General features: G+C 46.3%; 1 protein-coding gene across 1 annotated transcript in view; it reads left to right on the top strand.

Annotated features, from left to right (window-relative positions):
• Positions 1 to 4,403: 4,403 nt before the first annotated feature.
• Positions 4,404 to 23,810, top strand: part of LOC126263555 (breast cancer anti-estrogen resistance protein 3 homolog) — a 1,210,178-nt gene continuing 1,190,771 nt past the window's right edge. Inside the window, exon 1 of the mRNA XM_049960647.1 lies at positions 4,404 to 4,594. Within this exon, the coding sequence (XP_049816604.1) occupies positions 4,552 to 4,594 (43 nt within the window). The 5' untranslated portion in view covers positions 4,404 to 4,551. The remainder of the gene's footprint in view (positions 4,595 to 23,810) is intronic.

Genomic DNA, 23,810 nt, shown 5'->3' with positions numbered 1-23,810 from the left:
TCGCAGATTTGATATTCACCGAATTCCTGATATTCACGGTACACTCGTGAAATGATCGTACGCAAAATCCCCACATCATCACCACCTCGGAGATGCTGTCCCATCGCTCGTGCGCCGACTCTAACACCACGTTAAAACTGATTTAAATCTTGACAATTTGCCATTGTAGCAGCAGTAACCGATCTAACAACTGCGCCAGACACTTGTTGTCTTATACGGGCGTTGCGGACCGGAGCGCCGTATCCTCCCTGTTTACATATCTCTCTATTTGAATACGCATGCCTATACCAGTCTCTTTGGCGCTTTAGTGTATATGAAAATTTTCTGCTCATTATGTGCCCAAATGTAATATTTTTCGTAGACTCTTTAGCAATCATATATTTAATTCAGCCCATATACCTTACTCTAGGCAACAGGTATGAAAAATAGATTCGTCCACGAAATTACAAATAATGTGTGTGGATTCCTAAGGGATCAAACTGCTTAGGTCATCGGGCCCTATACTTACACACTGCTTAAACTAACTGATGCTACGAACAACACACAAACCCATGCCCGAGGGAGGACTCGAATCTCCGGCGGGAGGGGCCACCAAATTACAGGATATTAGTATCGTTCATATTATTATTCACATGTATGTTTCCTTCTTCGCCGCATATAGCAAACATGCCCCTGTACAAACAGGTTCTGTGATCCTGGAAGATGGATATTAATGCAAAACACACTGCATGTAGCTGCAACAAACCAAAGCAATGAATGTATTAAACATGCCTGAACATACTGTCAAATACCAACCGGAAGACAGTTAACGAATAACACACCACGATTTTAAGAGAAGACAATACAAGAAAACAAACAAAGAACAAGGTGAAAATTTCTGTCTCCATGTACATATTCGTATTTGCTAAAATTGCAAATAAAAGTTTGCAAAAAAGTAAGTCAGTGGAGTATTGTGGGTGGTACAGTACTTCCCAGTCCCATCGACCAGACAGAGCAGCCACAGCTTGCGCTGTATGCGCCCGCGCATTGTCGTGCACAATGATGGGTGGGTTGTGCAGAAAGTTTCGCCGCTTCATCCGCAAAGCTGGTCGCAGGTGACTTAAGTCCTTGTGATTTTGATTTCATTCCGAAGATGAAGGAACCACTTCGTGGCATTCGCCTGAGAACTGTTCCCGAGATTCGACAGGCAGAAGACCGCTCCATTCGCACCATCAACAGAGCAGGCTCTGCTAACGGCATACTACACCTTCCAGATCGCTGGCAACGGGTTCTACACAACGCTGGTGACTACTTTGAAGGACAGTAACAGGTGCAAACTGTGGTGTCACCGCCAGACACCACACTTGCTAGGTGGTAGCCTTTAAATCGGCCGCGGTCCGTTAGTATACGTCGGACCCGCGTGTCGCCACTATCAGTGATTGCAGACCGAGCGCCGCCACACGGCAGGTCTAGAGATACTTCCTAGCACTCGCCCCAGTTGTACAGCCGACTTTGCTAGCGATGGTTCACTGATAAATTACGCTCTCATTTGCCGAGACGATAGTTAGCATAGCCTTCAGCTACGTCATTTGCTACGACCTAGCAAGGCGCCATTACCAGTTACTATTGATGCTGTAAAACATGTACCGTCAAGAGCGATGTTCACCAATTATGGATTAAAGTTAAGTATTCCAGAAGCTACGTACGTTTTTTACTAGTCTCATTTCCGTGTCCTGTTCCAGACCTCACGCCAGCCTGCCTTTCGGCTTCCTCCTAGTGTTTTGGCTGTCTTGCCAGTCCACAACACAAACATATATCTCTTTTGTATCGGTTGTGAATAAATAGTTGCCACTATTTAAGTTCCAATCCTCGTACGTTCCACATTGGGAGGAGTTTTGTCACTGGATTCTTCACCATGCAACCACGATTCCGGGATTTGTATCGTCCATTCTATTCACAGATCCGGTCACCTTTACACGGAATGCTATCTTCAACTTTCATAACAGTCATCTGTGGGATAGCATGCGGAACCCCCATGGTATGGTGACAGGGAATCATCAGCATCGGTGCAGCCGGAATGTGTGTGGCAGGATAATTGGCGACCGTATTTTGAGACCAGTCTTCTTCCATATCGTCTCAAAGGCCGCAACTATCGGCGTTTCTTGCGGGTTACTTTGGCTTCCCAGCTGGAAGAAGTGCCATTGATGATTCGATGGGTTATGTAGCTGCTACATGATGGTGCTAGAGCCCACTTCGTCGTTAACGTGCGGACGCATCTCGATCGTGTCTTCCGTGTTCGATGGATCCGACGAGGGGGTCCAGTCGCGTGGCCAGCTCTTTCACCGGATGTCAACCCGTGCGATTTCTGGTAATGGGGTCATCTCAAAAGTGTCGTGTATGCTGAGCCCGTTCCACATGTGGAGCAGATTAAAAAGGTGTGCCGGACCGAGACTCGGGACCTTTGCCTTTCGCGGGCAGGTGCTCTACCGACTGAGCTACCCAAGAACGACTCACTACCCGTCCTCACAGGTGTAATTCCGGTATAGCACTTGCCCGCGAAAGGCAAAGATCCCGAGTTCGAGTCTCGGTCCGGTACACAGTTTTAATCTGCCAGGAAGTTTCATATCAGCGCACACTCCGCTGCAGAGGGAGAATTTCATTCTGGGAACATGGAAACCATTTTCAATAGGTATTGTACACTACTGGCCGTTAAAATTGCTGCACCACGAAGATACGTGCTACAGATGTGAAATTTAACCGACAGGAAGAATATGCTGTGATATGCAAATGATTAGCTTTTGAGAGCATTCACACAAGGTTGGCACCGGTGGTGACACCTATAACGTGCTGACACGAGGAAAGTTTCCAAACGATTTCTCATACACGAACAGCAGTTGACCGGCGTTGCCTGGTGAAACGTTGTTGTGATGCCAGGTGTAAGGAGAAGAAATGCGTACCATCACGTTTCCGACTTTGATAAAGGTCGGATTGTAGACTATCGCGATTGCGGTTTATCGTATCGCGACATTGCTGCTCGCGTTGGTCGAGATCCAATGACTGTCAGCAGAATATGGAATCGGTGGGTTCAGACCATCCAATGACTGTCAGCAGAATATGGAATCGGTGGGTTCAGACCATGGCTGCCGTTACCCTTGACGCTGCATCACAGACAGGAGCGCCTGCGATGGTGTACTCAACGACGAACCTGGGTGCACGAATGGCAAAACGTCATTTTTTCGGATGAATCCAGGTTCTGTATACAGCATAATGATGGTCGCATCCGTGTTTGGCGACTTCGCGGTGAACGCACATTGGAAGCGTGTATTCGTCATCGCCATACTGGCGTGCCACCTAGCGTGATGGTATGGGGTTTCATTGGTTACACGTCCCGGTCACCTCTTGTTCGCACTGACGGCATTTTGAACACTGGACGTTACATTTCAGATGTGTCACGACCCGTGGCTCTACCCTTCATTCGATCCCTGCGAAACCTACATTTCAGCAGGATAATGCACGATCACATGTTGCAGGTCCTGTACGGGCCTTCTGGATACAGAAAATGTTCGACTGCTGCTCTGGCCAGCACATTCTCCAGATCTCTCACCAACTGAAAACGTCTGATCAATGGTGGCCGAGCAACTGGCTCGTCACAATACGTCAGTCACTACTCTTGATGAACTGTCGTATCGTGTTGAAGCTGCATGGGCAACTGTACCTGTACACGCCATCCAAGCTCTGTTTGACTCAATGCCCAGGCGTATCAAAGCCGTTATTACGGCCAGAGGTGGTTGTTCTGGGTACTGATTTCTCAGGATGTATGCACCCAAATTGCGTGAAAATGTAACCACATGTGAGTTCTAGTATAATATATTTGTCCAATGAATATCTGTTTATCATCTGTATTTCTTGTTGGTGTATCAATTTTAATGGCCAGTAGTGTATGACTGAATAAGTGGTCTAGCATGGAAACCACGCATTACCGGGCATAACTTCATTAGACCTTTTCTGTTCCATATACTCTCATCGATCTGTAGAGTTTGTACACGGTGGGGAAAATCACCCTTTACAGATGTTGACGGCCCTGAGATGAAGATGCGGACGCAGATGTAGGTGCAGTTGTCATGCGTGCCGTCGAGCAGACAGAGAACCTTGACTCTGAGTGACACTGGCTCGACAAGGAAATGGACCCTATCCGGTTGAGCGCCTCATCTTCACCGCTATCGGCTGGCGCTTCTCTCAGCAGCGAGCTTGCACAGGGGGGGTATTGCTCGCGGAAAGCAGTTGTCCAAAAAACTCGGCGTCGCGGCAGAGCTCGGCATGCGTGCGCTGTATGTCGCGAGCGAGGTGGGGGCCGCTTGCTGCCGCCGCCGCTGCCGCCGCCGCCGCCGCTGCCTCAGTGTACCGCGGTCCGCCGTCGCGCGCGGACCTCTGCTGTGCTGTTCTGTGGTGTGCCGTGCCGTGCCGTGCATTGGTGTGTGTCGGCGTGCGGCGATGTGGCGTCGCGCCGTGTCCTCGTAGTGTGCTCCTGCAACCCCGCCTGTCTCAGTTCCCTGCGACCGTCTCTCCGCCGCCATGGGCAAGAGCGGCAGCAAGCTCCGCAAGAAGCGCAGCCAAAGTAAGTCACGTGGCCCGCCTCTCGCCGGTGCGGTAAGGGTGGTGACGGGCCAAAGCTGTGGACCCAGCCACAGTGGCACCACCGCCCTGTTTACATCCCAGAGAGCAAGAAGCTAACGGCGCTGTCGCCAATACCGTAATGACAGGAGAGGAGTACTGTCAGCTGCTGTTTGTGACTGCGATTACTACTGTAACTTCCAGACTACACTCGCACATTTATTTTGTGAAATCACTATTAATTTCGATGCGTCCCAGGCCATCCCCTGGATCGTAGTCCTCGGTAAATGTTATGTAGTGGTTGGGGTTGGGTTGTTTTGGGGGAAGAGACCAAACTGCGAGGTCAACGGTCTCATCGGGTTAGGTAAGGACGGGGAAGGAATTCGGTCGTGCCCTTTCAAAAGAACCATCCCGGCATTTGCCTGGAGCGATTTAGGGAAATCACGGAAAACCTAAATCAGGATGGCCGGACGCGGAATTGAACCGTCGTCCTCCCGAATGCGATTCCAGTGTGGTAACCACTGCGCCACCTCGCTCGGTCGTTATGTAGTGGTCCCCTTACCGTTTTTTTTCGTGGTCTGTGTACGGTGTACAGGGTTTTTCTGTAAGAGCGTGCAAAAATTTAACAAGATATAGAGGATGCTCCACTTAACAAATTGAGTTAAGGATCCTGGTATCGGAGAAGCCAGCTTAAGGAGGTAGTAGGAATAAAATCACATTACTGAGTGCTTTTTTATTTATATTACTTACAGTTAACTGCAAATACCGTCACTGACACTTTGAACGTACCGTTTGTATGTATCTTACAAAATGTGCTGAGTCCGCAGCTCGTGGTCGTGCGGTAGCGTTCTCGCTTCCCGCGCCCGGGTTCGATTCCCGGCGGGGTCAGGGATTTTCTCTGCCTCGTGATGACTGGGTGTTGTGTGATGTCGTTAGGTTTAAGTAGTTCTAAGTTCTAGGGGACTGATGACCATATATGTTAAGTCCCATACTGCTCAGAGCCAAAATGTGCTGAATCTTACGGCCATCGACCTCAATGTAACCATGACATCTGCGAACAAGATTCTGACGCACCCTGACAAACATCCCTGGCGTATTTCCAATTACATCACAGGCAACTAATTCCATCTCCGTATTCACTGGGTGTCTCATACACCAAGTGAATTTATACATCCCCGTTAGAAATAATCGAGGGGCTTTAGGTCAGGTGACCTCGCAGGCCTGAAATAGGACCCCCCTTTCCAATCCAGCGACCAGGAAATACAGCACTGAGATGGTTGCGGATATCCACATTGAAGTCAGGCGGTGCACCGTCAAGTCGTATCGACATCCTCTCACGAACAGTCAAGGGTACGTTCTCCAGCATCTCAGGTAGAACTCGTTGCAGGAACTTCATAGTAATCAGACTCCTCCTCCCTGTTTCCTTGCAGGAAATAAACAATGTACATGTAAATAAACAGCACAGTACGTGTAAACTTGTACGCATGTCAGTTGTAAATAAGCTGGAAAACGATAATGCTAGACAGAACGGTAGACAGGTTTACTTCCATATCACCTTCAGCTGGCTACTACAAACTGTTCAGTGGGGCATTATCTATGTCCCGATACATTTTTGCGTGGTCTTACAGAAACACCCTGTATGTACGCAATATGGAGCAAAGCATCGGAGGTTTGTGCACTGTTTGTAATTACTTTGCATTTTCTGTTTTCTTTTTAAACGAATATGCTTCAAAAATGGCAAAGTGCGATTAATATGGTTCGAACGTAGACATCAGGGTATGCTGCAGGTCAATGGTTTATTTGCCATTTTCACTGGTCGGCTTCGCGAACTGGCAAGGAAATTGCCGCCTTCCAACCCAACCTGCACTTTGACCTATGCTGCAAATCAGTCTGTCGTCTCAACTAAGATTTAAGGGAGGAGGCCATTGTTACGTTGTGGCTCAGTCGTCAGTCTCGCTTACCCAATTAGGTGGGTCATCACACACATGGCTGTCCGCTATGGCCGAGCGGTTCTAGGCGCTTCAGTCTGGAAGCTCGCGACGTCTACGGTCGCAGGTTCGAATCCTGCCTCGAGCATGGATGTGTGTGATGTTATTAGGTTAGTTAGGTTTAAGTAGTTCTAAGTTCTAGGGGACTGATGACCTCAGATGTTAAGTCCCATAGTGCTCTGAGCTATTTGAAACATCACACACACGTTCCACATCTGCTAGGAAAAGCGTATTCAACTTGAGTTTAAGGTTCACTTTTAGAGTCCTTGTCGTTGGTCTCTTATCTGCAGAACATTCTTTGCTCGGCACGTGTGCAAGTTAAGTAAACTAAAAAAACTCAAGTCCACCCGAACAGTCCATAAAGGCCGTCGTGTCATCCTCAGCCCACAGGCGTCACTAGATTCGTACACCGCTCTTCCGGCCGTATGTCAGTTTACGAGGCCGGAGCCACTGCTTTTCAACCACGTAGCTCCTCAGTTTGCCTCACAAGGCTGAGTGCACTCCGATTGTCAACAGCGCTCGGCAGGTCTAAGGCGCTGCAGTCATGGACTGTGCGGCTGGTCCCGGCGGAGGTTCGAGTCCTCCCTCGGGCATGGGTGTGTGTGTTTGCCTTAAGACAATTTAGGTTAAGTGGAGTGTAAGCTTAGGGACTGATGACCTTAGCAGTTAAGTCCTATAAGATTCCACACACATTTGAACATTTTTTGAACAGCGTTCGGCAGACTGGATGGTCACCCACCCAGACCGACAACGCTTAACTTCGAGGATCTGACGGGAACCAGCGTTATCAGTGCGGCAAAGCAGGTTAAATATTAAAATGTTATTCCTGCGGAACCTCTCGGTGTAGTGTCATGATTACCAGACCCGCTGGATTCGCCTCAGGTGATGAGTAGATGCTTGTCCTCAAGCTGTTGTGGAGAAAACTTTTCTCGCAACAAGACTTTTAGTTCCCGCGTTTGCTTACAGATAAATATCAAATACAATTTCCTTTTCTTTTCACCCGTATAGGTTTCAGTGAAGTTTGGCCACTTCCTTCACATTCTTAAACCGGAGGAGGTGGTGTAAAAATGGTTCAAATGGCTCTGAGCACTATGGGACTTAACATCTATGGTCATCAGTCCCCTAGAACTTAGAACTACTTAAACCTAACTAACCTAAGGACAGCACACAACACCCAGTCATCACGAGGCAGAGAAAATCCCTGACCCCGCCGGGAATCGAACCCGGGAACCCGAGCGTGGGAAGCGAGAACGCTACCGCACGACCACGAGCTGCGGACGGAGGTGGTGCAGTTATTAGCACTGTGGTTTTGTATTCGGGAGGACGACGGTTCAAGTCCCCGTCCAGCCATCCAGATTTAGGTTATCCGTGATTTTCCCAAAGCACTGAAGATAAATGCCAGGACGCTTCCTCTGAAAGGGACAGCCGATTTCTTTCGCCATCCTTGAAACGATCTGAGTTTGTGCTCCGACTCTAATGCCCTCACTGTGGACAGCAAGTTAAACTCTACTCTTCCTTCGTTTCTTTTTTTATTTTCTTGATATCACACACAATCGTTCATATAGCTGTCTGTCATCTATGGTGCAGATGATGCTGTCGTACAGCTCTCGTTAACACACACTGCATTACCATTTACGAAATACTCAACTGTTCCGCCATCAAGACTGCGATTAAAGACTAAAGCGAATAAAAAAGTTTCTCATTTTGCTGGTCACTGATCCAGCTGACAAGATGTCGGGAATATGTAACTTTTAGATTGCAGCAAGACTACGCATGGAACTTTTTTTTTTCAATTGCTGATAGTGTTTCACTGGCAGTGTCCGTATTAACTATTTTGTTTGATGAGTAGCTCTGTGTTCGCCATCTATGACGGTAATTCTGTCATCATTCGCTTGGATACTGTATTTGAGTTACATTATCTGTCGCTGTGTAGCCCGATAATGCGAACGTCGTACAGTTCTGAAAATCGTCTGAGGTTAGGGCACTGACTTAGCAAATAAACGAGCTTGGAAAACATTTTAGTGTTATGAATCTTGTGGAGACACAAAGCGGGAAAAATAAACAAAGATAAAAATGTTAAAAATTGAGTGAGTGTTCAGCTGCAAATTCCAAACCGCGGGGTTCAATTCTCTCCCTATCGTCACGTTTCGCTTCTTTCGTCTTTGACAGTGACTTCTACTTCTGAAAATTGCCAAATTTCACCGTGATTTGGAGTGTACGTTAAGTTGTAAATCTCCATGTGAGTCAAATCAGTTCGAGGGTATGAGCAAATTGAGAGCACAGGAACTCCATTACCACAGTCGATAGTAGGCCACTGTGATGTCCAAATCAATCTTCCGGTGGGCGACGTATTTACTTTGCCATCTGTCGAAGCATGTATCGTCCAGTATTCACGACACATTTTAATAACGTGCTATACCGCTTTTCAAATGGTTCAAATGGCTCTGAGCACTATGGGACTCAACTGCTGTGGTCATAAGTCCCCTAGAACTTAGAACTACTTAAACCTAACTAACCTAAGGACAGCACACAACACCCAGCCATCACGAGGCAGAGAAAATCCCTGACCCCGCCAGGAATCGAACCCGGGAACCCGGGCGTGGGAAGCGAGAACGCTACCGCACGACCACGGGATGCGGGCCTATACCGCTTTTCACCTAACGTTATGTGCGCAATATAGCTCGGCCTTGTCGCAGAAGATGCTGGGAGCGGAGAAAAGTTTAAATCACTTACATTGGCTGCCAGCACGATCCGCGAGAAGTGCCAAGCTGCAGTGCGCGGATAGCACTGACTACAACAGCGTGAGACGTTATTATTGAGGACCGAAATGGAAACTCATACTATAAGAAAAATTATTTTACAAAATTCGAAGCGGGTTCTTCAAAATTTCAGTCTCAATAGTACTGCGGCCGTCGAAGAGATTAAAAGATCATAGGAACAAAATTCCTTCACAGTCCAATTTCGAGCAACAGAACTGTGAAATTTTCACACGCTTCGCATTACCATGCAGTGTACACAAAAACTAAGAAACAGCCTCTACATAGCACACTAGCCCATAGAACAAAAATGGTTCAAATGGCTCTGAGCACTATGGGACTCAACTGCTGTGGTTATAAGTCCCCTAGAACTTAGAACTACTTAAACCTAACTAACCTAGGGACATCACACACATCCATGCCCGAGGCAGGATTCGAACCTGCGCCCATAGAACACTAAAGGCAAATAACCCTTATAATAGTTCCGTAATGGAGAATGTGATTGGCACACAAGTTTTATAGTATTAATCAAACTAACACATTACTTCATAGATTCCGAATAACCGCTTCAGAGCATAATGCACGAAATAGAAAGATAAAACGTTTTCTAGCTGAAAGTAGAGACCACACATCGTCACAGGGCCAGTGAAATGGTCTTACCTGTCAAATAAATTATGCAAAAATTAAATTAAGCGTTCTTAGTGACCTGTTTTCTCTCTTAGCCTCATCATCGAGTGGTATAGCCCCTTTCGTACTTTACACTCAGTCGTCTCTTGATATTTCAATAAGATAGAAGAATTCTGTGGTGTCACCGCTAGACACCACACTTGCTAGGTGGTAGCTTTAAATCGGCCGCGGTCCATTAGTACATGTCGGACGCGCGTGTCGCCACTGTGTGATCGTAGACCGAGCGCCACCACACGGCAGGTCTAGAGAGACGGACTAGCACTCGCCCCAGTTGTACGACGACTTTGCTAGCGACTACACTGACGAAGCCTTTCTCTCATTTGCCGAGAGACAGTTAGAATAGCCTTCAGCTAAGTTAATGGCTACGACCTAGCAAGGCGCCATTAACCATTTGTAACGTTGCATGTACCTCAAGATAGAGTCTCACTTGTATCATCCAGAATGCTGTATACCAAAGGACAATATAAAAGTTAAGTGTTCTAGTAGCTACGTTCTTTTCTTTATCACATTCATTACGAATCCTGTTCCAGACTTAACGCCAGACGGCGTGAGTTGACGCGTGCCCTTTCGGCTACTTCACTGTGGACTGGCTGCCTGAACAGTCCACTACAAATTCCTGTTTCCATTTCCATCAGCAATTTTCCATTACTTCTGATCGTCATATCATCAAGAGTAGTTCCAGCGGACTCCGACTGGACACACAGATCTGTTGTATAATGCTTTCTTAAGGCACCATCGTCTAAGGTAACAACAGTTTACGAGACTGTCGTGGTGGCATGCAACTTTTCTTCCAGCTACTCTTTGGTACCCTTTCCAGACGGGCACTTTACACACTAGCGGCGTGTTTCCGCCCCCTTCCGCCGCCCCCTGCGCCCCTTCGGCGGGTGCTCTGCAGGTGCCGCAGCGTGCGGCTTTCGCAACAGTTACGACACCTGTGCGCGTTTGCCACGGACACATCAGTATGCTTCTTGTGCAAGTCGGTCTGAGTTCAGCTTTATTCTACTGCCAACATTACACAAGCAAAAGACGCGGGGCTCTCGTGGTATAAAAACGTTGATTTTGTATGCATCTCCAACATCGAGTGTCGACCTTGAGTATTCTTAGAGAACGTTAGTACCTGCTTTACAGACTTGTACATCGTGGTAGCTGCTGCTTGCATGCGATACTGAAATGGTTTTAAATATCTAGTAACTGTAAATGGTTTAAGTATAGAGCGTATTTAAAGTAGGTTTGGTGTCCAGTTTTCCTTCCTATGGCGTTTTTTCCTCCAGTGTAGGATCCGCTAAAGATATTCCATCGACCACACATTTTAAGTACCTGTAAACTCTCGACTCTTTAAAGATATGAACTCCCATCTATAAAACAGCTTCGTCTGAATTCTTTACAGATGAGTTAATACATTAAATATTTGACTTCAAGCATAACCGAGGAAACGTTTAGGAAAGGTATGAAATTATGCTTAAAATTCGTTCGAAATTGCTAAGTGCTCTCATACCGGAAAAGTGTCGGCAGCTCATAGTCTTGCGGTAGCATTCTCGCTTCCATCGCACGGGGTGCCGGGTTCGATTCCCGACCGGGTCAGTGATTTTCTCTGCCCCGAGATGACTGGATGTTGTTTGTCTTTCATCATCATTGACTCGCAAGTCGCCTAAGTGGCGTCAGCTGAAAAGGACTTGCAATTTCGGTTGCCGAACACCCCGCATGGGGTCTACCGGCCAACAATGCCGTACGATCATTTCATTTCGTTACCGGATAAGTATAGTCTGGGTAATTTTCTCCTTTTTAAGGAAAAGCTAATTATTTACGCATCTCATTGCTTATTGTTGAATTCCGCCTACGTCGTCGAATATGAGATGTCTCGCAAAACTACTTTCTCAGATCCCTAGACAACATTCAAACAAATCGTATTAATGAGTTTTTACTAAATAAAATTTTAAGTTTTTATTAAATTTTAAATTTTTATTAAATAAAATAAATGTCAGTACTTAACTTTGAGAATTACAGTTATGTGTCGCAAGCAAAGGCCGACAGACAAAATAAGAAATCCCTTCAGTATATACAATTCCTAAGTTTGAGCTACATAGAATGTACAAGTAAAGTGATGAGCTTTGACACTTCTACTCAGGTCACTGGTCATGAAGCTTCTCTTTGACTAGGCCGCGGCCAGTCGGGCGCGGCGCTTACGTTCTCTTCGCATAGAGGCTGCTGCATGTCGCGTTGTCGTCCTGGAGAGGGGAGGGGGACGGAGCCGGCAGCGTGCAGTTGGCTGACGTCTTCTTCACTGCCCTCTCTGCTCTCTCGTTCCCGACTGGCGTGCCGGCGCTTGACTTTACGCCGTAACATTTATGGCATCATTCCTGCTGAACTATGTGTCGTACAACGACATAATTTAACAGGTACCGGTAAACTGAGTGATATAGATGTATATACTATCAGAAAACTGTGCCATGCACTACACCTCGCCTTCCGTATACGCCTCCTGTCCCCCACGCGGATCCTCTACAGCCTGATCCCTTTTCCCCCATCTGCTCCTATTCCTCGAATATATCCGCATACTCTACACCTCCCGCCACCTTGATCCCCCTCATGCCCTGGGTGCTCCTCTCCTCTCCAACCCCCACCCACTGCCGCGCCTTCACTGTTGCGTCCCCACTACCCTCCATCTCTACACCCCTCATCTTGTTTCCCAAGCTGGTTTTCGTCAACTCCCCCTCCCGGATGATGCCCTCTGTTCCTCCTATCAACTCTGATCCTCATCTCCCCCTCCTTTCCTCTGTCCTTTCCCCGGGCGCCCTCTCCCCCCCCTTCTATCCTGTTTTTTCCCCACCTACCCTCTCTCTGTCTCCCTTCTCCCCACCTGAGTCCTTTTGCATTCCCCTCCTCTGCTGTTCCCCACTCCCTGTCGTGTCTGCCCAGGCCCCCCTCCTCTTATGAGTCCTCGTCTTCCGTCGGCTCCTTCCCCCTCCCCCCTACTTTGTTTTTTCTCTCCTCCCCCCCCCCTCCCTTTCTTTTCCATCATCGGTCCAGGTTCCCCCTGTCTACCCTCGGCTGTGGTGTGTCAAAAAAATGGTTCAAATGGGTCTGAGCACTACGCGACTTAAATTCTGAGGTCATCAGTCGCCTAGAACTTAGAACTAATTAAACCTAACTAACCTAAGGCATCACACACATCCACGCCCGAAGCAGGATTCGAACCTGCGATCGTAGCGGTCGCTCGGCTCCAGACTGTAGCGCCTAGAACCGCACAGCCAGTCCGGCCAGCTGTGGTGTGTCATATTTGTGCCAACTTTTTAGTGCAGTGTTCAAGTGAGCGTTCAGTGTTGTGCGTCTTTCCAAAGTGTTGCGAACAGAAATCATACTGTTGCAGGGTGTGATTTTATATCTCTTGCGAGCAGAAACCAAACTGTCGCCGTGTTTCTCAATTGTCTGTCTATTATTTTACCTGTCTGCTTCCTGTGCATTTTATTAGCATCACCAACCCTTTGCTTTATGTTTTAAGTTCCACAGTTTTCCGCCATTTTACCATTTAAGTCGCCGATTTTATCTCTTGCTGTTATTATTTATTATCTTCATTTTTTTAAATAAATCCTGTAGGCTGAAGAGCGGCGTCCTAAGTTGCTGCCATCCCGACCCCTTCAGGGGGAATCGAAACTCAATAAAGCAAAAAAAAAAAAAAAAACTGTGTTGCGAATGGGGTCTGTAGTAATTTAAAGATAGATATACAGTTTCCAACTGCAATACGCTCTAAGAGAAAAAAATAAAAAAAGATAAAAAAATGAACACGACATAATACGACGGAATTATCCAAATAGCGACGGAAATCGGTAGATGTGATGTAAATGTGCAGACAAACGAATGACCATAGTTGCAGAAAAGTTGATGATTTATTCAAGATAAAGAGCTTCACAAATTGAGCAACTCAGCAACGCGTAGGTCCACATCTGGCCCTTATGCAAGCACTTATTCGGCTTGGTATTATCTGAGAGACTTGTTGGATCTCCACCTGAGGGATATCGTGCCAAATTCTGTCCAACCGGTGCGTTAGATCGTCGAAATACCTAGGTGGTTGGAGGACCGAGCCCATGATGCTTCAAACGTTTCCACTTGGGGAGAGATACGACGACCTTGGTGGCCAAAGTGAGGTTTGGCAAGCAGGAAGAGAAGCAGCAGAAACGCTCGCCGTGTGTGGAGCGGGCATTATCTTACTGAAATGGAAGCCAAGGATAGATTGCTACGAATGACAACAAAATGGGACGTAGAATACTGTCGACGTACCGTTGTGCTGTAATGATACCGCGAGTGACAGCCAAAGGCGCGCTGCTGAGAAAAGAGATGGCCCTCCAGACCATCGTTCATGGCTGTCGGACCATGTGTTGGGTGACAGTCGGGTTGGTATCTCAAAGCTGTGCGGGGCGTCTCTAGATATGTCTTCTGCCTGGAATCTCATTGATTTGAGTAGTAATGTCTTCAGTGATGGGTCCCGCTTCGAACTGAGCCTCAGCCGGCTGGTGTGGCCGCGCGGTTCTAGACGGTACAGTCTGGAACCGCGCGACCGCTACGGTCGCAGGTTCGAATCCTGCCTCGGGCATGGATGTGTGTGATGTCCTTAGGTTAGTTACGTTTAAGTAGTTCTAAGTTCTAGGGGACAGATGACCTCAGAAGTTAAGTCCCATAGTGCTTAGGGCCATTTTTGAATTGAGCCGCCGGCCGCGGTGGTCTCGCGGTTCTAGGCGCGCAGTCCGGAACCGTGCGACTGCTACGGTCGCAGGTTCGAATCCTGCCTCGGGCATGGATGTGTGTGATGTCCTTAGGTTAGTTAGGTTTAAGTAGTTCTAAGTTCTAGGGGACTGATGACCACAGCAGTTGAGTCCCATAGTGCTCAGACCCATTTGAACCATTTGAATTGAGCCTCGATGACTAGCGAAGGCTAAAATACGTTTTGGCAGCATTGTAACGACTAGCTTTCACAATATATCGTCTTTAGTACCTGCTAATTAGTCACTTGCCTTACACAGACGTAGAGAAAACACAAAAATATTTCTCTGCAGAGGACCGCGCCCGTCTATCGCCACGTAACTAGTTCACGAAGCCGAAGAAGTCTCTTTGATTAGCTTTAAATGTTCGTCACTAGGTTGCAGCCATCGTCAAGAGAGTAAAAGGAAGTGGATACTTTATCCATCATGGACACTACAGCCGTCCTTACCTTGAAAAGATAAATGGGGATGAGAAATCAAACGATATGGAGTTACTCCAACGAGTTACCGGAGGCAACGGGTGACATACTAAAATATTCAGAAAATATCCATAAAAACCACAGAAATTTTGTCGTCTGAGCTCGGATTCACGCCGTACAGCATGCGAAAAGATTTAGTTGGGATTGTAGGTTGATAGTACGGTGGTGAGTTGGCGAAGTGAAGAAATTTTACCTGATGGGAAGCTGTCATATTACTCCAACGACATGAACTGAATACTCCAATCACTGAGGTCTGACGTCACTTGTGATGTTTTATAATTAGTTGATAGAATTTAACCGAACAGGCGCCATGTTAGGTTTCAGCTTTATGAAGTGGTGTTTGGTAGTTTCTGTATTCAAACTTGTGTGCTAATAAAATGTTCTGTTTTAATGCCTTGGTGCATTTAAGAGCTCGCAACTACTTGCCGCTTTTGGAATTGTGTGAGATATGAAAATGTCGGGGAATTTGACGCCAGCAATGAAACTGTTGTCATTATTTTAATCCACTAGCCGGAACGTCTTTTCTCTTATCCTCAGAGAAAAAAGTAGTGCAATCGTCTGTCTGTAAAATGTGTGAACCCTGAGCCACTTTCTGACAGATTAAAAATGTGTGCTGAACTTGGAAACTTCGCCGAAGTTCAATCGAAACGTATGGGTCTAGATTCGATTCCCAGGTGATCGGTTGATTGTATGAGGATGAATCGATCAGAATATCGCGTCATTTAGCCCTCATTTTACGAAACAAATCCCTGGAGAACGACGTTGAGCAAGAAGCAAAATCCGTTTGCTATAATGCCGTACAAAAATAATAGGGCAGGAACGACCACAGTATTGATAATGTTAAGAATTAAAAGCAGTTTCAGGACATGTGTATGGAGGCTGAAACTCGGGTCGGCGTTTAGGTCTATAGCTACATCTACATGGCTACTCTGCAAATCACACTGAAACGGCTGGCAGAGGGTTCATCGAACAGCAACCACAGTAATTCTCTATGATTCCGCTCTTGAACAGAGCGCGGAAAAAACAAACACCTGTATCTTTCCGTGCGGGCTCTGATTTCTCTTATTTTATTACGATGATCGTTTCTCCCTATGTAGGTCGGCGATAGAAAAATATTTTCACATTCGGAGGAGAAAGATGGTGATTGAAATTTCGTGAGAAGATCCATTCCAAATTCTGTATCATGTCCGCGACACTCTCTCCCCTATTTCTTGACAATACAGAACGTGCTGCTCTTCTTTGAACTTTCTCGATGTACTCCGTTAATCCTATCTGGTCCAAAAGAGGACATAAAAGCATAAAAGCATAGTGTAGGCAGTCTCCTCAGTAGATTTGTTGCATCTTCTGAGTGTTCTGCAAAGAAAACGCAGTCACTGGTTCGCCATCCCCACAACATTTTCTATGTGTCCTTTTCAGTTTAAGTTGTCCGTAATTACAATTAGCTGAATTAGTTGAATTATGGTGCTTAGATTTGATTGATTTATCTTGTAACCGGTTCATTTTAGCATTTATGTGGATGACCTCACACATTTCATTATTCAGGGTCAATTGCCAATTATCATACGATACAAATATCTTCGCTAAACAGTTTTTCAGATGATTTTGATCTTCTGTTTACTAGGCGACAGATGACAGCATCATCTCGAAACAACCTAAGACCTCCGCTGAGATTGTATCCTAAATCGTTTATGTAGATAAGGAACAGCAGAGAGCCTATAACACTATTCTGATGAACGCCAGAAATCTCTTCTGTTTTACTCGATGACTTTACGTCAGTTAGTACGAATTGTGATGTCTCCGACTGGAAATCACGAGCCGGGCGCTGTGGCCGAGCGGTTCTAGGCGCTTCAGTCCGGAACCGCGCTACTGCTACGGTCGCAGGTTCGAATCCTGCCTCGGACATGGATGTGTGTGATGTCCTTAGGTTAGTTAGGTTTAAGTAGTTCTAAGTTATAGGGGACTGATGACCTCAGATGTTAAGCCCCACAGTTCTCAGAGCCATTTGAACCATTTTGGAAATCACGAATGCAGTTGCATAACTGAGACGATATTCCATAATCGTGCAATTTCACTACAAGCCGCTTGTGTGGTACTGTGTCAAAAGCCTTCTGGAAATCCAGAAATACGGAATCAATTTGAAACCTCTTGTCAATAGCACTTCGTGTGAGTTGAGAGGTAGTCGTGTTTCACAAGAACGATGTTTTCTAAATCGATGAGCCTGTAATTTAGTGGATTACTCCTACTGACTTTCTTGAATATTGGTGTGACCTGTGCAGCTTTCCAGTCTTTGGGTACGGACCTTTCGTCGAGCGAGAGCCTGTACATGATTGTTAACGGAGCTATTGTATCAGCGTACTCTGAAAGGAACCTAACTGGTACACAATCTGTACCGGAGGACCTTATTTTATTAAGTGCTTTAAGTTGCTTCAGAGACAGACGGCAGACCCCTCGTGCTCATTTGCGTCTAGAGGCATCCCCCCCCCCCCCCTAGCTTCAACGACTTGCCCTACGAGACGTGTGCGTCTTGCGTTGTGTGTAGAGGTGTGGTCTACACCTGCATTAGACACGCTGTAGATTGTTCGACTTATCTGGTTCACCTCCCTGTCTCGAAAACAACCGCGCTGCGCGTTAAGCAAGTCCGCTTTCGATGGACAATGATCGCGTGAAATGCTAAAAACGTGCCGCAAGTTCAGCCCGCTTAAATTCCCCCCCTTTGTGACTAACATCGACTGCTTGTCGTTAACGTAAGAGCACAGTCGTCAATACTGTGTGATGAAGAGACTGAATTCTGAATTCTAAGGAACTTGGTACTGAGGTGGGTATCCAACAGCGAATAGCACTTGTCCCATGCTTGTTTAATCCTCGCATCAACCAGAAGAAGTCTGTCACCGTTAATAGGAGCTGAACCGCTTCTACATCTACATTTACATCTACATTTATACTCCTCAAGCCACCCAACGGTGTGTGGCGGAGGGCACTTTACGTTCCACTGTCGTTACCCCCCTTTCCTATTCCAGTCGCGTATGGTTCGCGGGAAGAACGACTGCCGGAAAGCCTCAGCGCGCTCGAATCTCTCTAATTTTACATTCGTGATCTCCGCGGGAGGTATAAGTAGGGGGAAGCAATATATGCGATACCTCATCCAGAAACGCACCCTCTCGAAACCTGGACAGCGAGCTACACGGCGATGCAGAGCGCATCTCTTGCAGAGTCTGCCACTTGAGTTTGCTAAACATCTCCGTAACGCAATCACGCTTATCAAATAACCCTGCTTACGTGGCTATCGTCATAATGAAACACCTACCTCCTCTAATTGTAGTTAATGTGCACCTTAAGATGATGTCTTACATTTTTTCAGAAGTTTGATAACGAGTGGGTCAATAGCCATCATACACTTACATTACAAATTAATGCGATAGCGACCTGCACTTGTACATATGGTGCTAGTATCGTATACACTACGTATAAAAGGGCAGTGCATTGGCGGGGCTGTCATTTGTACTCGAGTGATTCGAGTGAAAAGGTTTCCGACGTGATTGTGGTCGCACGACGGCAATTAACAGACTCTGAATGGGGAGTGGTAGAGCTACACACTCGGGAATTTCCATTTAGGAAACTGTTAGGGAATTCAGTATTCCGAGATCCACAGTGTCAATAGTGTGCCGACAACACCAAATTTAAGGCATTACCTCTCACCACAAGCAACGCAGTCGCCGACGGCCTTCACTTAACGAGCGAGAGCAGCGCCGATTGCGTATAATTGTCAATACTAACAGACAAGCAACATCGCGTGAAATAACCGCAGAAATCAATGTGGGAAATACGACGAACGCATGCCTTAGGACACTGCGTCGAAATTTGGCGTAAATGGGCTATGGCAGCTGACGACTGACGCGAGTGCCTTTGCTGAGAGCATGACATCGCCTGCAGCTCCTCTCCTGGGCTCTTCAGGAGATCGGTTGGACCGTAGACGAGTGGAAAACCGTGGCCTCGTCAGATGAGTCCCGGTTCCAATTGGTGAGAGCTGATGTTAGGTTTCGAGTGTGGTGCAGGCTCCCGAAGCCACGGCCCCAAATTGTCAACAAGGCACTTTGCAAGCTGGTGGTGGTTCCATAATGGCGTGGGCTGTGTTTATAAAGAATGGGCTGCGTCGTCTGGTCCAGCTGAACCGATCATCGACTGGAGAAGGGCATGTTCGGCTACTTGGGGACAATCTGCAGCCATTCCAGGACTTCACGTTCCCAAACAACGATGTTATGTCACCGGACCGCAGCTGTTCACGATGGGTTGGAAGAACATTCTGGACAGTCCGAGCGAATGATTTGGTCATCCAGATCGCCCGACATGAAGTCATCAAACATTTATGAGACACAGTCGAGAGTTCAGCTCGTGCTCAAAATCCTGCACTGGCAACACTTTCGCAATTATGCATGGCTCATTATTCCTGCAGGAGACTTCCAACGACTTGTGATTCCATGTTCCGTCGAGATGCTGCACTTCGGCGGGCAAACGGAGGTCCGACATGATATTAGGAGGTATCCCATGACGTTCGTCACCTCAGCGTATGATCGTTAAACATCTTTAATGGCTGCCAAATTCAAATGGTTCAAATGGCTCTGAGCACTATGGGACTTAACATCTTAGGTCATCAGTCCCCTAGAAATTAGAACTAGTTAAACCTAACTAACCTAAGGACATCACAAACATCCATGCCCGAGGCAGGATTCGAACCTGTGACCGAAGCAGTCGCGCGGCTCCGGACTGCGCGCCTAGAACCGCGAGACCACCGCGGCCGGCAACTGCTGCCAACAAAATATTTACTGAGATTGTAGTTTAGAGGCCGGCCTTTGTTGCCGAGTGGTTCTAGGCGCTTCAGTCCGGAACCACGCGGCTGCTATGGTCGCAGGTTCGAATCCTGCCTCGGGCATGGATGTGTGTGATGTCCTTAGGTTAGTTAGGTTTAAGTAGTTCTAAGTTCTGGGGGACTGATGACCACAGCAGTTGAGTCCCATAGTGCTCAGAGCCATTTTTTGCAGTTTAGAGTAGTCCTCATTTACAGGCAGATACCACAAATGCAAGCACGCATTCGTGCATAAACGTAGTGGCTGATCCAAAGCGCAAACGAGGACGAATAGCTTAGGTGGCACAATAAACAGATATGCACGAACTTTATGACTGAGATACCGCTTACGCTCGTCTGAAGTTTGGAATAGCCGCTGTACTTACGCCTGTGTATATTTGCATTTGCACCGAGCGAGGTGGCGCAGTGGTTAGCACACTGGCCTCGCATTCGGGAGGACGTCTGTTCAAACCCGCGTCCGGCCATCCAGTTTCAGGGTTTTCGTGATTTCCCTAAATCACTTCAGGCAAATGCCGGAATGGTTCCTTTGAAAGGTCGCGGCCGATTTCCTTCCCTAACCTTCCCTAATCCTAGCATTGTGCTCTGTCTTTAATGACCTCGTTGTCGACGGGACGTTAAACACTATCTCCTCCTCTATTGGCATTTGCGATATCTGCTTGGCAATGAGGGATGCTTCAAATTGGAATCACAATGAATAAAAGCTGCTAACAGCTATAAGCGGGAATTAGGGTGTTTAACAATTTTTTAGCTCATTGACTGAGGTACGGCAATGACCAAACCGTTATACGAAGTTCTCAAATCTTAAAAATGTTAAATACTTTTCTCTACAGGTAATTCGAAGTTATCTGAAAAATCGCAACTGTAAAATTTGTTTGTTAATTCTTAACTTTTCTAACGGGGATGTTAAACGATAATTTATGTTTTTTACTTGTCTTTAATCTGATCAGTTAATTATATAAAGCTTAGTTCGCTTTCACACAATATTCTATTTCTTTGAATGCAATATATGTATTATGCTTCAAAAAATTCAGTATGTTCAATGACTAATATATGTGAAAAAATTTCAGCTTTATCTTGTTAGAAGTTTTTCTAAATTTCGTATTTGTTTATCGGAAGCACTGACCGAAGTTGTTTAAAATAAATTGTGATAATTAGGTAATACGGTATGCGTGAGAACCCACCTACTGCGCTGCATTTTACACTACCTCTACAGGCCCAGATACGCTGTAAACGCGTTAGAGGATTTTCCCCGCCACTCACTCATTGCTGGGCAGAAGTGGTTTGACGGGTGTCACCAGCGGCACCTGGTTTTTACTTCCGAGGCGAGGCAGGGCCACGCTTAATTATGCATGTGGGCCCCAGTTACACGACATAAATCCTCAGTCATTCCCCTCGTGCGTGCAGAATCACTTGGTGCCCAAAGGAGACATCTCATGAGTTATTGATGAGCCAGCTGCCATCCGTCATCAGCTGTTGCCAGGCAACTCCCCACCGGCTGCAGACCGCGGCAGCCACAACTTCAGCGATATTGTTGTCACTCGTTCGTTGCTGAAGTTCTTGATTCTGCTGTGGAAGTCGGTCACCTGGACGTAGTTGATTCTTCCGTAACATCAACGAAAGTAAAAGAAAATAAGTGTGTTGTTAGTATTTGTATTAAAACACTGAATTATCAAAATAATTGGCTCAAATGGCTCTGAGCACTATGGGACTCAACATCTGAGGTCATCAGTCCCCTAGAACTTACAACTACTTAAACCTAACTAACCTAAGGACGACACACACATCCATGCCCGAGGCAGGATTCGTACCTGCGACCGTAGCAGTCGCGAGGTTCCAGACTGTAGCGCCTAGAACCGCTCGGCCACTCCGGCCGACACTGAATTATCAAACAACGCAAAATAGATATGGACACACACACACACACACACACACACACACACACAAATAAACATCGCATTTCTCTTCGTTCCGTTTAAAGAGAAATGCACATGAAGACATAAATTACACAGGTGCTAAGAAGGCCTTCCAGCGTGTAGTCGACTTGCTCACCTCCGATGATTAGTGGATCAGTTCAGTGCTAACAAATAACATTGATAATCCTTCACGAATTTCCGATTCTGATCATATGCATTTTGTGTTTACAATACTCAAACTTATCCGGGCTGAAAGGGGGAAGAACAAAATCATCAGAAAAATGCCAAAACAGAAATCCATGCATGTTATCATGATGTACATCCAATGATTCCGTTTGATTAGAGATTCATGAAACTGTAATCGGGCGTTGTGTGGGTAACGTGTTTTCAAAATTATTTATATGTCTTTATCAGTGTTTTAATGAATAAACACTAACTAAAAATTCCGTGTCTTAAGTGAAACTAGCTGTCGAGAGCGAGGTACTTTGACCCGCTGCTTCGACTGAAAGGACTGAAGAATTAATCGATGAAAACCATCACCTGCAAAATCTGTTATGTCTCTGCGAAGAGGAGGTGGTTTTGATTTCGAATACACGTTAATATAGCTGGATAAAATTTCTAAAACAGAAACCAAATATGAAAAATTTAGCCTCACGAAGAAATTACGTGTCTGAATGTGGAGGATTGACTGCCCATTCTTCCCCAACAGCCGGAACCAGAGAAGGTACTGATGTTGGACCATGGGACCTGGAGCGAAGTTGACGTTCTAGCTCATCCCCAAAGTGTTCCACTGAATTCAGATCGGGACTCTGGACAGGCAGTACATTTCAGAATCTTTATTGTCCACAAAGCAAGATGTTGTTTTGACAGAGAGGATTGTCAGGCTGATGCAGTCATCATCTACGAGCTGTTCCTATGCCGTACACAGTACACATTGCTATAAAATGTGTTCACATCCTTCCGCATTTAGCATTTTCTTAAGTGCAATAAGAAGACCACATCATAATCAAGGAAAACACCCCTACACCGTAACACCGCCTCTTACGTACTTTTGCCAGTTAGCGTTCTCCAGGTATTCAACAAACCAAACTCTTCCATCGAATTGCCACAGAGTGCAGCGGCTTATCACTCCAGATCACTCGTTTCCAGTCGTATTGGCGTAGCTCTTTATGACACATCAGGCGTTGCTTAGCCATGACTACATAAATGTGTGGCAAAAAGAGCTTCTTTACCATTGTACCCCGTTCTTTGTAACAGCGAACTCATGGACAGTATGCTATCTGAACTGCTGGTAGCACTTCGGAAATCACAAATGATTAGATCCACTCACTTCATGTGATATTCCACAACCACACACTTCACAGTCCTTGACGGTCCCTGTACGTCAGCATACGAGATCTCACGGTCTTGTTTTTGCTGTGGTTATTCCTTCACGTTCCCACGTAACGGCCACACCACCAACAGTCGATTTTGGCAGCATGAGGACTGAAATGTCCCTGGTGCATTTGTTACTCGTGTGACATTCAATGACCAGCCAACGTTCCTGACCGAATCTTACTGCTGTCATTGCTTCTCTATTAACAACATAATACTCCACGCCTCCTTTTTATCATGGCGGGGCGGCCTGTGGTGACACCTAGTGATCTGTCCCAGAATTGCACAGAGCTGTCCAGATATGTTTATCAGCTAATATACAAGATTATTATAAATGACTGAGGCTATTTTATAAGTTCACTGTAGCTCCATTAATTGGCATTTTGTCACAAAGCTCAACAGTCGAAA

Source organism: Schistocerca nitens, chromosome 6 (assembly GCF_023898315.1).
Source record: "Schistocerca nitens isolate TAMUIC-IGC-003100 chromosome 6, iqSchNite1.1, whole genome shotgun sequence".
In the NCBI taxonomy this organism is placed as follows: Eukaryota; Metazoa; Arthropoda; class Insecta; order Orthoptera; family Acrididae; genus Schistocerca; species Schistocerca nitens.
Note: the sequence above shows the minus strand (reverse complement) of the source record. Positions and strands in the feature narration are given on the sequence as shown.